This window comes from Cherax quadricarinatus, chromosome 13 (assembly GCF_038502225.1).
Source record: "Cherax quadricarinatus isolate ZL_2023a chromosome 13, ASM3850222v1, whole genome shotgun sequence".
Classification (NCBI taxonomy): domain Eukaryota; kingdom Metazoa; phylum Arthropoda; class Malacostraca; order Decapoda; family Parastacidae; genus Cherax; species Cherax quadricarinatus.
In genome coordinates this window covers 2,335,020-2,349,419 of record NC_091304.1, presented here as the reverse complement: position 1 = coordinate 2,349,419, position 14,400 = coordinate 2,335,020, and the positions used below count along the sequence as shown (strand labels likewise).

Sequence of the window (14,400 nt, the reverse complement as noted above, 5' to 3'; positions counted from 1 at the left end):
ACCATCCATGGTTAGTGTCCACCACCCATGGTTAGTGTCCACCATCCATGGTTAGTGTCCACCATCCATGGTTAGTGTCCACCATCCATGGTTAGTGTTCACCATCCATGGTTAGTGTCCACCATCCATGGTTAGTGTCCACCATCCATGGTTAGTGTCCACCACCCATGGTTAGTGTCCACCACCCATGGTTAGTGTCCACCATCCATGGTTAGTGTCCACCATCCATGGTTAGTGTCCACCACCCATGGTTAGTGTCCACCACCCATGGTTAGTGTTAACCATCCATGGTTAGTGTCCACCATCCATGGTTAGTGTCCACCACCCATGGTTAGTGTCCACCACCCATGGTTAGTGTCCACCACCCATGGTTAGTGTTAACCATCCATGGTTAGTGTCCACCATCCATGGTTAGTGTCCACCATCCATGGTTAGTGTCCACCATCCATGGTTAGTGTCCACCATCCATGGTTAGTGTCCACCATCCATGGTTAGTGTCCACCATCCATGGTTAGTGTCCACCATCCATGGTTAGTGTCCACCACCCATGGTTAGTGTCCACCACCCATGGTTAGTGTTAACCATCCATGGTTAGTGTCCACCATCCATGGTTAGTGTCCACCACCCATGGTTAGTGTCCACCACCCATGGTTAGTGTCCACCATCCATGGTTAGTGTCCACCATCCATGGTTAGTGTCCACCACCCATGGTTAGTGTCCACCACCCATGGTTAGTGTTAACCATCCATGGTTAGTGTCCACCATCCATGGTTAGTGTCCACCACCCATGGTTAGTGTCCACCACCCATGGTTAGTGTTAACCATCCATGGTTAGAGTTAACCATCCATGGTTAGTGTCCACCACCCATGGTTAGTGTCCACCACTCATGGTTAGTGTCTACCATCCATGGTTAGTGTCCACCATCCATGGTTAGTGTCCACCATCCATGGTTAGTGTTAACCACCCATGGTTAGTGTTAACCATCCATGGTTAGTGTTAACCACCCATGGTTAGTGCCCACCACCCATGGTTAGTGCCCACCACCCATGGTTAGTGTCCACCACCCATGGTTAGTGCCCACCACCCATGGTTAGTGCCCACCACCCATGGTTAGTGCCCACCACCCATGGTTAGTGTCCACCATCCATGGTTAGTGTCCACCACCCATGGTTAGTGTCCACCATCCATGGTTAGTGTCCACCATCCATTGTTAGTGTCCACCATCCATGGTTAGTGTCCACCACCCATGGTTAGTGTCCACCACCCATGGTTAGTGTCCACCACCCATGGTGAGTGTCCACCACCCATGGTTAGTGTCCACCATCCATGATTAGTGTCCACCATCCATGGTTAGTGTCCACCATCCATGGTTAGTGTCCACCATCCATGGTTAGTGTCCACCACCCATGGTTAGTGTTAAACATTCATGGTTAGTGTTAACCACCCATGGTTAGTGTTAACCACCCATGGTTAGTGTTAACCACCCATGGTTAGTGTTAACCACCCATGGTTAGTGTTAACCACCCATGGTTAGTGTTAACCACCCATGGTTAGTGTTAACCACCCATGGTTAGTGTTAACCACCTATGGTTAGTGTTAATCACCCATGGTTAGTGCTAACCACCCATGGTTAGTGTTAATCATCCATGGTTAGTGTCCACCATCCATGGTTAATGTCCACCATCCGTGGTTAGTGTCCACCATCCATGGTTAGTGTTAACCATCCATGGTTAGTGTTAAGCATCCATGGTTAGTGTTAATCATCTATGGTTAATGTCCACGATCCATGATTAGTGTCCACCATCCATGGTTAGTGTCCACCATCCATGATTAGTGTCCACCATCCATGATTAGTGTCCACCATCCATGGTTAGTGTCCACCATCCATGGTTAGTGTCCACCATCCATGGTTAGTGTCCACCATCCATGGTTAGTGTCCACCATCCATGGTTAGTGTCCACCATCCATGATTAGTGTCCACCATCCATGGTTAGTGTCCACCATCCATGGTTAGTGTCCACCATCCATGTTTAGTGTCCGTCATCTAAGGTTAGTAAATCTTGTTAAGGACGGACTTTCATAATGAACCGAAGGATTCGCTCTCTTCTTCCTCTCCATCCCGTCTCTTCCTTCACTGAGGGAATCCATCGCAGGATATTCAATCGTATTGCTACTCGAAACAACACAAAAAATGGAAACAAAAAACACATACACACATACACACCTATACAATGATTCGACTGCTGTTGTTGCTACATTTAGCGCCCTCTCTCGTCGCGATGAGACTATTTACTCTCCTACATCACTTTCTATTGCTACTATCACGTCTTAGAAGAAGGGAGAAGAGGCCAGCAATGTTTCAGGTCACGTCTGAGAGCTCAGTCGTCCCGTGGGTCGTGTTCTTAAAGTCTGCTGCGTCGCTGCAACGACTGCTAGGTTACCCTCATTGTGTCTCCGGTTCGCTTTAAGAGATTGGTCAAGTGTTTTATTTATTTTTTTTTGATTAGTTTTAGGGTTTGGTTAGATCCCCGTAGGGCAAGTACCAAAGCCCTTAAGGTTGGTTCAACAGCCCCCTACACTGCCACAGATCAATTGCTGAAGTGGTTAGTGTCTACAGGTCAGTTGAGTGGCGTGTTTGATGTACCCCTTCTGTTAGTTCCAGGGTCTCAGGCCAGTTTCAGAGTGATCATGCGACCACAAGTCAGGTCCAAGGTATGGCCAGGTCCACAATGTCTTCCAAGGTGTGGCCAGGTCCACATCGTCTTCCAAGGTGTGGCCAGGTCCACAAGTCACCTCCTGGGATATCTTTGCTTCATCACCGCATGGGCAGGTTTCTCAGGTCACCTGCAGGCTGCGGCTAGGCCAGCTGGAGGAGGAAGAGGAGGTCTGGCCTGAGTCAGGTCACAGGAGGACACAGAGTCTACTCCGCAACTTGTTACTGGCTTTGCCCTGGTGCTTCGCTCTCCCGGCGTTCTCATCCTGAAAAAGGAACAATCAACACTTGTTTAAACATGTTATGAAGGCCATTTACGAAATATCATCAATGAATATCGACATCCAATACGATTTAAGGTTAGCAAAGACTAGGTGAAGCTACTTTAGGTTAGGTTAGAATACGTAAAGTAGGTTTGATTCGAATGTATTTTGGATAATTAATTCACGTGAGCCAAGCTTCCTGTGCCGCCTGCGGCAGAACTACCTGTGACTCCTGGCGCGAGACAGGAGCAGAGAAGGAGGACGAGGAAGGAAGAGGAGCCTCGTCCTTGGGAGATATGTGCGTGGGACGTTGGTCCGTCGAGGAATCCATCACTCTGTCGAGACGCTTCTCAACTGAGCGCCTCTTGCCACCTCCCTTCAGAGCTCTGGCGCCCTTCAGCGCCGATCCCAGTCCAAGACGACCTCGCCCACGTTCACTCTCCACCTGTAGACGGGTAGTAATAGCAGTAGTGGTAGTAGTAATAGTAGAAGTGGTGATGGTGGAAGTAGTAGTAGTAGCAGTAATAGCAGTAGCGGTGGTAGTAGTAGTAGTAATAATAATAGTAGAAACAGCAGTCGTAGTAGTAGTAGTAATAGTAATAGTAGTAATAGTAATAACAGTAGTAGCAATAGTAGTAATAGTAGTAGAAATAGTAGTAGTAGTAATAGTATTAATAGCAGTAGTAGTAATAGTAGTAGAAAGAGTAGTAGTAGTAATAGTAATATTAGTAGTGGTATTAATAGTAGTAGTAGTAATAGTAATAATAGTAGTAGTAGTAATAATAGTAGAAGTAGTAATAGTAGTAGTAATAATAGTAATAATAGTAGTAATAATAATAGTAGTAGTAGTAATAGTAGCAGTAGTAATAGTAGTAGTAGCAATAGTAATAATAGAAGTAGTAGTAATAGTAGTAGTAATAACGCTAGTAGTAGTAGTAGCAATAATAGTAGGAGTAGTGATAATTATCCCCTTTTATATTTACTTGTATATTTATTTAAGATTCTTCCTGTCTCTCTCCTACTAAAATGCTTCTCATAAAGAGACAATAATCCCATGTATCAATAATCTGTAGCATCTGTTGGTGACATCAGTACCCGTTAATGTAAGGGATACATCAGTACCCGCTAATGTAAGGGCTACATCAGTACCCGCTAATGTAAGGGCTACATCAGTACCCGCTAATGTAAGGGCTACATCAGTACCCGCTAATGTAAGGGATACATCAGTACCCGCTAATGTAAGGGATACATCAGTGCCCTCTAATGTAAGGGCTACATCAGTACCCGCTAATGTAAGGGATACATTAGTACCCGCTAATGTAAGGGATACATCAGTGCCCTCTAATGTAAGGGCTACATCAGTACCCGCTAATGTAAGGGCTACATCAGTACCCGCTAATGTAAGGGCTACAGCAGTCCCGCTAATGTAAGGGCTACATCAGTACCCGCTAATGTAAGGGATACATCAGTGCCCTCTAATGTAAGGGCTACATCAGTACCCGCTAATGTAAGGGATACATCAGTACCCGTACCCGCTAATGTAAGGGATACATCAGTACCCGCTACATCAGTACCCGCTAATGTTAGGGCTACATCAGTAATGTAAGGGCTACATCAGTACCCGCTAATGTAAGGGCTACATCAGTACCCGCTAATGTAAGGGATACATCAGTACCCGCTATCAGTACCCGCTAATGTAAGGGCTACATCAGTGCCCTCTAATGTAAGGGCTACATCAGTACCCGCTAATGTAAGGGCTACATCAGTACCCGCTAATGTAAGGGATACATCAGTACCCGCTAATGTAAGGGCTACATCAGTACCCGCTAATGTAAGGGATACATCAGTACCCGCTAATGTAAGGGATACATCAGTACCCGCTAATGTAAGGGATACATCAGTACCCGCTAATGTAAGGGTTACATCAGTGCCCTCTAATGTAAGGGTTACATCAGTACCCGCTAATGTAAGGGCTACATCAGTACCCGCTAATGTAAGGGCTACATCAGTGCCCTCTAATGTAAGGGCTACATCAGTACCCGCTAATGTAAGGGCTACATCAGTACCCGCTAATGTAAGGGCTACATCAGTGCCCTCTAATGTAAGGGTTACATCAGTGCCCTCTAATGTAAGGGTTACATCAGTACCCGCTAATGTAAGGGCTACATCAGTACCCGCTAATGTAAGGGCTACATCAGTACCCGCTAATGTAAGGGCTACATCAGTACCCGCTAATGTAAGGGCTACATCAGTACCCGCTAATGTAAGGGCTACATCAGTACCCGCTAATGTAAGGGATACATCAGTACCCGCTAATGTAAGGGCTACATCAGTACCCGCTAATGTAAGGGCTACATCAGTACCCGCTAATGTAAGGGTTACATCAGTGCCCGTTAATGTGAGGGTTACATCAGTGCCCGCTAAGGTAAGGGCTACATCAGTACCCGCTAATGTGAGGGCTGCATCAGTGCCCGTTAATGTAAGGGTTACATCAGTGCCCGCTAAGGTAAGGGCTACATCAGTGCCCACTAAGGTAATGGCTACATCAGTGCCCGCTAATGTAAGGGATACATCAGTACCCGCTAATGTAAGGGCTACATCAGTACCCGCTAATGTAAGGGCTACATCAGTGCCCGCTAAGGTAAGGGATACATCAGTGTCCGCTAAGGTAAGGGCTACATCAGTGCCCGTTAATGTAAGGGCTACATCAGTACCCGCTAATGTAAGGGATACATCAGTGCCCGCTAAGGTAAGGGCTACATCAGTACCCGCTAATGTAAGGGCTACATCAGTGCCCTCTAATGTAAGGGCTACATCAGTGCCCTCTAATGTAAGGGCTACATCAGTACCCGCTAATGTAAGGGCTACATCAGTACCCGCTAAGGTAAGGGCTACATCAGTACCCGCTAATGTAAGGGATACATCAGTACCCGCTAATGTGAGGGCTACATCAGTGCCCGTTAATGTAAGGGTTACATCAGTGCCCGCTAAGGTAAGGGCTACATCAGTGCCCACTAAGGTAAGGGCTGCATCAGTGCCCTCTAATGTAAGGGTTACATCAGTGCCCGCTAAGGTAAGGGCTACATCAGTGCTCACTAATGTAAGGGCTACTTTAGTGCCCGCTAATGTAAGGGCTACATCAGTGCCCGCTAATGTAAGGGCTAAATCAGTGCCCACTAAGGTAAGGGCTACACCAGTACCCGCTAATGTAAGGGTTACATCAGTGCCCGCTAAGGTAAGGGCTACATCAGTGCCCACTAAGGTAAGGGCTACATCAGTTCCCATCAAGGTAAGGGCTACATCAGTGCCTACTAAGGTAAGGGCTACATCAGTTCCCGCTAGGTAAGGGCTACATCAGTTCCCGCTAAGGTAAGGGCTACATCAGTGCCTGCTAAGTTAAGGGCTACATCCCCACGAAGGTAAGGGCTACATCAGTGCCCACTAAGGTAAGGGCTACATCAGTGCCTACTAAGGTAAGGTCTACATCAGTGCCCACTAAGGTAAGGGCTACATCAGTGCCCACTAAGGTAAGGGCTACATCAGTACCCACTAAGGTAAGGGTTACATCAGTACCCAGTAAGGTAAGAGCTACATCAGTGCCAGCCAAGAAAAGAGCTACATCACTGCCCACTAAGGTAAGGGCTACATCAGTGCCCACTTAGGTAAAGGCTACATTAGTGCCCACTAAGGTAAGGGCTACATCACTGCCTACTAAGGTAAGGGATATCAATATAGCTACTGAATTCCCTATACTTTTACTTGTGTAGTATATTGTAAGTCGTATCAGTAGGCTCAGCGACTAGCATGTGTGGCTTCATGTGATGCACATGTGTGCGTTAGAATCCCTGTAACTTTCTCAGTTCTCCACACTTAGGTCTACAGGCAACACCGGGCAGGCTGGGCCTCTCCTTCTCACACTCTGCTAATATAAATGTTACCATCCAACGACTTGTGTTTAACTCCAACCATCACATCTCCACGAACCCTCCCGACAAATGGTGCCAGCGTGTGGCAGTAAATTTTATATTTATGCCAATGTAAGGAGACTGACTTATACCAGCTGATGGACATTTTGTGTCGCCAGCAGGCCTAGCCTAGCAGCCAGCTACCCGAGCAAGCGTCCACCAGCCTGTTTGCTTCCTGCTTACTGGTCAGTCTTTGTGTCTTAGTGTTTATCTGCTTATTTGCATTACTTCCGAGGGGTTGACCCAGGTTTGCAAATTAAGCTAAGCCACCAAGCCAGTCTGTGCGGGGTGAGGGGTGAGTCAAGTAGCCTACACCATCCAGCCTCTCTTAAGTTCCAGTCTTGCCTGCTAAGCCAGCTTTCCACCCCTGCTGTGCTCATCGTTACAAGTTCTCAAGCCAGCCTGTGTGAAGGGTTAAGCCAAGCCAGCCAGCCAACTAACCCAGGTGACTAACCCAGTACTCAAGCAAGCCACGCGAGTTCCAACCCTCACCATCGTTTGTGCTTCTAGTTTCAAGCCATCCTGAGTGCTTGTACCATCCCTGTGGTGTTGTGGTGTTTTGTTGGTTTTTAAGTCAGCCTGACTTAGAATATTCTCGTGCCTAGTGCAGGTGTACCCAGAGCACATGGGCTGCGCCGCTTATCCCATAGGCCCAGCCACCACGCGGTGTCGCTGCCTCAACCACCCACACCTTCCCACTACCACTGTTTTTTTTTTTACCCTTATAACAGGTCCTAGCACCTTATTTTACAGACCACATAGGGGGTCAAGATGCAAGATTGTTTCTTCGTGCCCATGTGCCAACGTAAAAGCCTCCTGGGTGCGTTTATCATTGATTTAAGAGCAAATTCTTCGAGACGTCAACGTGTTTGAGAGTAGTGGAGAGCCACGCCAGCAACAACCACCCTTCTCCACCACCACTACCCTCATTCTTCACTAACATCGCTCCAGTGATAATAAATAGTACTTTTTTTTATAGAGACATTTGCGAGTGTTGAGACAATTTTTCAGTGATTCCTTAGTGACATTTCTTTTCAGTGACTCTTGATTAGACTGTGTTCATTATATCCTGCTTGCAATATTTTTTTCCTTTCTTCAATGTTTAATTTTCGTGCTTATTTTTTTTTGTCTGTTGTGTTCCTTCTTTTTTATATACTTGAAGTAAGTAGTTTTCCATTTTTTCCTTGTTGTTTGCACTATATAAGCAGTATAAACTTGTGTTTACACTTGACAGTTATCTTGTGTTCACAGTACTGTGTTCCATGCCTAGTAATTTATACCGTGAAGCATTTCAGTAACTTGTTACCTTATATTCTGTATCACAACTCAGTGTTGTCTCAATTATTTTTTTTCTCTCAGCATTTGTGTATTCTTGCTGTTTTTTGTATTAATTCATTTTCTATTTTTACTGTGTGTTGAACATTCTTTTGTGCTAATTATTTTTATTTAGTCAGTGTCTAATTTGTCCTATCTCCATTATTTTGTTGAAGCAAGAGAATTATTTTCCAATTTTTGTCTACACAAGACCTTATAGCAAGAAAATTCTCATAGTATTGTGCATATATTGATGTGTTTTGTTCCTGCATTATTGTGAGTGTTAACCTTTCTTTGTTTTGCATTTTTGCCTTTATTATTTTTCATATTTCATTGAACAAATTCACTCTTAGTGCAATTTTTGCACTCTTTTTAAAGTAAATCATTCTTTTGCTTGTTCAGTAAGTGTTTGCTTAAGCTGCAATTAAGAGTTAAAGTGTTCAGTCAGTTCATTCCTTGATCATTTTTTTTATTGTTTTTATAAACTGCATTTCTTGTGTGTGCAATTTTTTTTATTGCAGTCTTGCCTCATTCTGCAATGATTCTTGCGCAAATTTTGTGCTGCCATTAATTCTTTCTTTCAGTAAATTTTTTATGTAGTGTTGTGTTGTGCAGTAATTTTGATTAGTAATTGTTCATTGCAATATTGCTACAGTTTATTTCAGTGCAATATTCTGTGATTTCAGTTTTACATTTCTTGTGTTCTGTGCATAATACTTTATTCTTTGTGTGCCACTTTATTTTTTTATAGGATTGCTTTCCCAGTCCCTTTTAATTTTGAACAAGATTTATTGATTCTGTTTTATCATTTTTGAGTGATTTATCATTTATTGTTAAATTTCTTTATTGAACTGAGAGTAAAGACAACTCACTGTGCCATTAATTCAACTTTAAGTAAATTTGAGTAAATTTGATCTGAGTAAAGTACAATTTCTCTTGATTTTCAAAGTGTTGCTTATCCAGTTGAGTATTTTTTTTTATGTGAGTTTTCCTTGCTTTACAGTGTGACTTGTCATTTTTCTTTACTTATGCAGAATATTTAAACATTTTCTCCCATTTCAGCTTTATTGTGTCATATATTCTCTCTATTATTCTTGATTTCATGTCCTTGAGTAAGTTCTCTAAGATGTCCCAGTCACTTTTGCTTGCTCCCTTAGTGTATCATGCCAGTCAAAGTCAAAATGAATCAGTCAACAGTCCTAATATTCCCTTACTGACTGAAAGACAATACCTAGCCCTTGAGCAATGTGTTTGTTCTCACAGCTTGTATCTGAGATTTGTTAAAGTGCTGTGAAATGTGAAGTTCAGATTAAGTTCCTATAGATCCGTGAATTACTTATTAACATAGCCGAGCGGTCAGGCACTAGTCATACTGTCACTCCTGTCTGGAATCCAGCCACAATATCGTGCACGCAGGATAGTGTACAGTTACCTTGGGTTTCAGAGGAACCTCAGACAACCCTGGGTGCTGAGATTACTATCCCTGCGATGGCGACTTGTTCAAGTAGTCGTTCCTTCCCAGGGGACGTTTTTAGAAGAACTTTACTTGCAACGAGTTATGCCATCTCTTGCTGATGTCACAAGCCATTGCAGAAAGACGTTTCTGTGGCTAGTGTACTCACTTGAGTGTTGTTGTTGTTCCTTGTGTTCCAGATGGTGATAGTATCCTCGTTGACAGTAATCCGTGCATTGTAAAAAGTTGCTTCTCGAGCAATCTTCATGTGTTGTTAACGTTTATAGAGCAGTCTCTTTATAGCTGATTCCTCGTGTCACTGTGTGCAACTCAGAATGAATACCAGTATTGTCGACCGTGTTTATTTCTTTTTCCCTGTGCTTGCAGTGAGAGATAGTAGATCCGTTCTCCCTTGCTTATATTTCCTGTTATATCATTATCTTTTTTTTTCACCGGGGAGAGTCATCCACTCCACCGAGTTTGTTCATTCTTCCAGTAAGAAAGAACCGATCCCTTGTGGTCTGGTGTGAATCGATTCCTGCTCCAGGAAGCTCTTATTCTGACTGTGAAGCCACCAGCACCCATTAGTGACTTTGTAATGAGTCCCGAATTACTGTATCGAACAGCCGAGTTGGGTACTCCAAGCAGAAGAGTATACCAGTTAGTAATTCCACAGTCACTAGTGAATATAGCTGTATCTTTTGTAGATACTTGTTCAGATCTCCCTCAGTCAAGGCATGTGTTAGCCATTACAAAGGAATTCGATCCTCCCAAAGACGATAACCATTCTGCATATGTAAATCTTACCCTCGCAGAGTTGTGTTTAAATGTACATATTCTGTATAATTAGATGTTCAAGATGATTGAAGTTGTCCACTGTGTGTTTTGTTATTAGCTGATCAGTTTTTCAGAATTTTTTTTTTTGTGTTCACGTTCCCTCCAAATTCTGAGAATTTAGCAGTAATGATCTGTGCGTGCCAGATCTGCCTTTGCTGTTAATTACTTTCACCTTTGTAAATATATTTATCCTTCCTCAGAATCCATAGAGTGCATGAATACAGATCGATCGATCACTTCCATCCTTTATTATACTATGATTTGTATTTATAATTCATAATGCATTACATTAACACCCATTATGTTAACATCCATTACGATACCGTCCATTAGTTCTAAGTTACTTATGTCTTTGCTATTGTATAGAATCAGCCCAGAACCACCTGCCTGTTCAGCCTATAGCATAGTATTGTATGTTGAGACGACATACGTAACATGACCGAGCTGTCAGTATAGCTACTGAATTCCCTATACTTATACTTGTGTAGTATATTGTAAGTCGTATCATCCATGTATATATTTAGGCTCTCTTTCAGTAGGCTCAGTAACTAGCATGTGTGACATCACGTGATGCGCATGTGTGCGTGAGAATCCCTGTAACTTTCTCAGTTCTCCACGCTTAGGTCTACAGGCAACACCGGGCAGGCTGGGCCTCTCCCTCTCACACTCTGCTAATATAAGTGTTACCATCCAACTCCAACCATCACATCTCCACGAACCCTCCCGACAAGGCTACATCACTGCCTACTAAGGTAAGGGCTACATCACTGCCCACTAAGGTAAGGGCTACATCACTGCCCACGAAGGTAAGAGCTATATCACTGCCCACTAAGGTAAGGGCTACATCACTGCTCACTAAGGTAAAGGCTACATTAGTGCCCACTAAGGTAAGGGCTACATCACTGCCCACTAAGGTAAGGGCTACATCACTGCCCACTAAGGTAAGGGCTATATCACTGCCCACTAAGGTAAGGGCTACATCACTGCTCACTAAGGTAAAGGCTACATTAGTGCCCACTAAGGTAAGGACTACATCAATGCCCACTAAGGTAAGGGCTACATCACTGCCCACAAAGGTAAAGGCTACATTAGTGCCCACTAAGGTAAGGGCTACATCACTACCCACTAAGTTAAGGTAAGCACTAAGCTTTTACTTACCTTAGGAGGTGAGGGAAAGTTTCCTGGAGGTGCTGGTGGCTTGGGGTTGAGAGTTATCTTGCTGATAACTGTAGAGAAATAACAGTCATCTCAGAGATAACCAGTAAAACAGTACTGCCAGATGCAGCTGTCTGTGCATGAATCAGGGAGTGTTCGGTTCTGAAAACACTACTAAGTGTATAAGTCAGCATTTACATCCATGTTTATAAAAGTATACAAAGGTTCGTAAATCACACTTACATACAGAACTACTTCTGAGGCTTCTGCAGCTATGACATCTCTTATTACTACTACTACTACTACTACTACTACTACTACTACTACTACTACTACTACTACTACTACTACTACTACTACTACTACTACTACTACTACTACTACTTCTACTACTACTACTACTACTACTACTATTACTACTACTTCTACTACTACTACTACTACTACTACTACTACTACTACTACTACTACTACTACTGCTACTACTACTTCTATTACTACAAGAATTCCAGAGCCTTGAAGAAAAGAAAGTTACATTTAATTGGAATTAGGATCCATACTAGAGATATCAACATAATGCTGTAAAAAATCCTGACCTTGTAAAAGACTGTGACTTTGTGAAAGACCGTGAAAGACCGTAACATTGTAGAAGACTTTGGTCTTTGAAAATGGTGTGAATTACACAGCTGATAGTGAGAGGGGCAGAAGAATCCAAAATATTATACATAAATACAGTCACCAGCAAGCTGAAAGACCTGAAAGAAAGAAAGAACAAGAAAGGAGAACACTGACGTCATAACTATCACAGAGACAGCTCGTGGTAATACAGACAGATGTGATATTCCCTGACAATCATCAGATAATGAGGAAAGTGATAACAGGCGAGAGGGATGTACCAAGAGAACCTTGATCAGCTGTAAACCGTGGAATCTGAAAAGCACAGAGACTGAACAGTAACACAAGAAAACGCCAAGGTAACTTTGGTATTAATGTACAGCACAGGTCTTTTCTTATGTGAATAAGAGAAAACAGACACACCCAGGAAGATCTGGACACACTACAGAGTTTGTAGCACAAATGTCTTCGTCACCAGAAGTTGCTCAGGCCAGAGATGGGAGAGAGAAGACTAGGATGGAGTACAGCATTTAAGTGGGAGAGAGAGAGAGAGAGAGAGAGAGAGAGAGAGAGATAATGGTGGTAGCCTGCAATTATCAATGAAAGAGAAGACTCTGAGAGTCAGCATTACACTGAACATATCACCAGAGCTTCGCATAAACTGTACAACCATGACAGCAATATTTTGACTGCTTTTACCCTAAAAATTCTCGATAAAAGTATGATGACAAATGCATCATCTCAGCCACTGGCAATTAGGGACTCGGACAGGGAATCCTTGAAAGTATTTTGCATGGCGTGTTCAAGGCTCACCACAGAGTATGCAGCCCCAGCATACAGCCCCCAGCTAATGAATCATACACACTAGGACCGCCGTATTCACTGATCTGGTTACCGCTGCTTCAGTTATCCGCTGTTTACGCTGGCACGAAAATAATCCTTAATGACACCAAAGTGCAAGAGTAGTGATGGTAACAGTTCTTCAGAGACTAAGGGAATTACTTCCCATCAGTGAGGAAGTGCTAATTATCGACTTATTGTGTGTAATATATTAATTAAACTATCGTAGGATAGTATGTAAACGAAAATAAATTTGGTTCGCTATTATCCGCGGTTTTGAGTATCTGCGGTGGGTCTTGGAACTTAACCCCGTGGATACGAGAGTCCTACTGTGCGGATACGAGAGTCCTACTGTGCGGATACGAGAGTCCTACTGTGCGGATACGAGAGTCCTACTGTGCGGATACGAGAGTCCTACTGTGCGGATACGAGAGTCTTACTGTGCTGTTACGCAAGTCCTACTCTACAGACACCAGAGAAGGTCCAACCATTTACAACAAGACTAGTCACGGACTTAAGAGGCTTGAACTGGATCAGGGAAGTTATGGTTATAACATTAAAAAATCCTAGATAGCGAGAGGATAGCCAGGGAGAGACTGATCTAAGTAGATCAGTCCCAGAAAGAAGCAGAATGAGCTTGATGAGTGTGCGGTGAAGGCAGTTGCCACACACGCAGTTTCAAGGATGGGAACGACAATCCCATAGCACTGAAGAGCAAATAAACTGTCGGTTAAGATAGCTTGAAAGGTAGGGAGCCAGGAGCTATCTAATGACCGAACCCAAACAACAAACTAACTCTCCCCTCTATAATCCTCTAATTCCCCCTTCCCCCCTCCCCCGACGTCTATTCCTGAGCACCCACTTCCCTCCCTATATATCTCCCTACCACCCTCCCTCCCCCACACCCACCAACCTCAACCGGTTACCTACCTTCCAATTTGTTCCTCTCAACCGGTTTCTCGATGAACTCATGATCGATCCAAGTGAGTCCCATGTCCACCTGCTCAGCCAGCCTCTTCCACTGCTCCAGGTTCCTGCGACACCCGTCCAGCAGCGGCTTCACCCACGGGAACGACTCCGACAGCGCCTGCCAACATACTCGCCCTTACTCATCACATTACTTACAATTATTATCTAAATCTTACTAATACAATGTTAACATTAATAATATCTTTATTATTATTATTATTATTATTATTATTATTATTATTATTATTATTATTATTATTATTATTATTATTATT

The 14,400-nt window shown here is 43.5% G+C and overlaps 1 protein-coding gene across 1 annotated transcript in view; it reads right to left on the bottom strand.

Annotated features, from left to right (window-relative positions):
* Positions 1-816: 816 nt before the first annotated feature.
* The window catches only part of Pde6 (phosphodiesterase 6), a 93,276-nt gene continuing 79,692 nt past the window's right edge, over positions 817-14,400 (bottom strand). Inside the window, exons 21-24 of the mRNA XM_070084386.1 lie at positions 14,087-14,243; positions 11,705-11,772; positions 3,201-3,422; positions 817-2,980 (exon numbers count right to left, since the gene is read on the bottom strand). Coding sequence (XP_069940487.1) covers positions 2,903-2,980; positions 3,201-3,422; positions 11,705-11,772; positions 14,087-14,243 — 525 coding nt within the window. The 3' untranslated portion in view covers positions 817-2,902. The remainder of the gene's footprint in view (positions 2,981-3,200; positions 3,423-11,704; positions 11,773-14,086; positions 14,244-14,400) is intronic.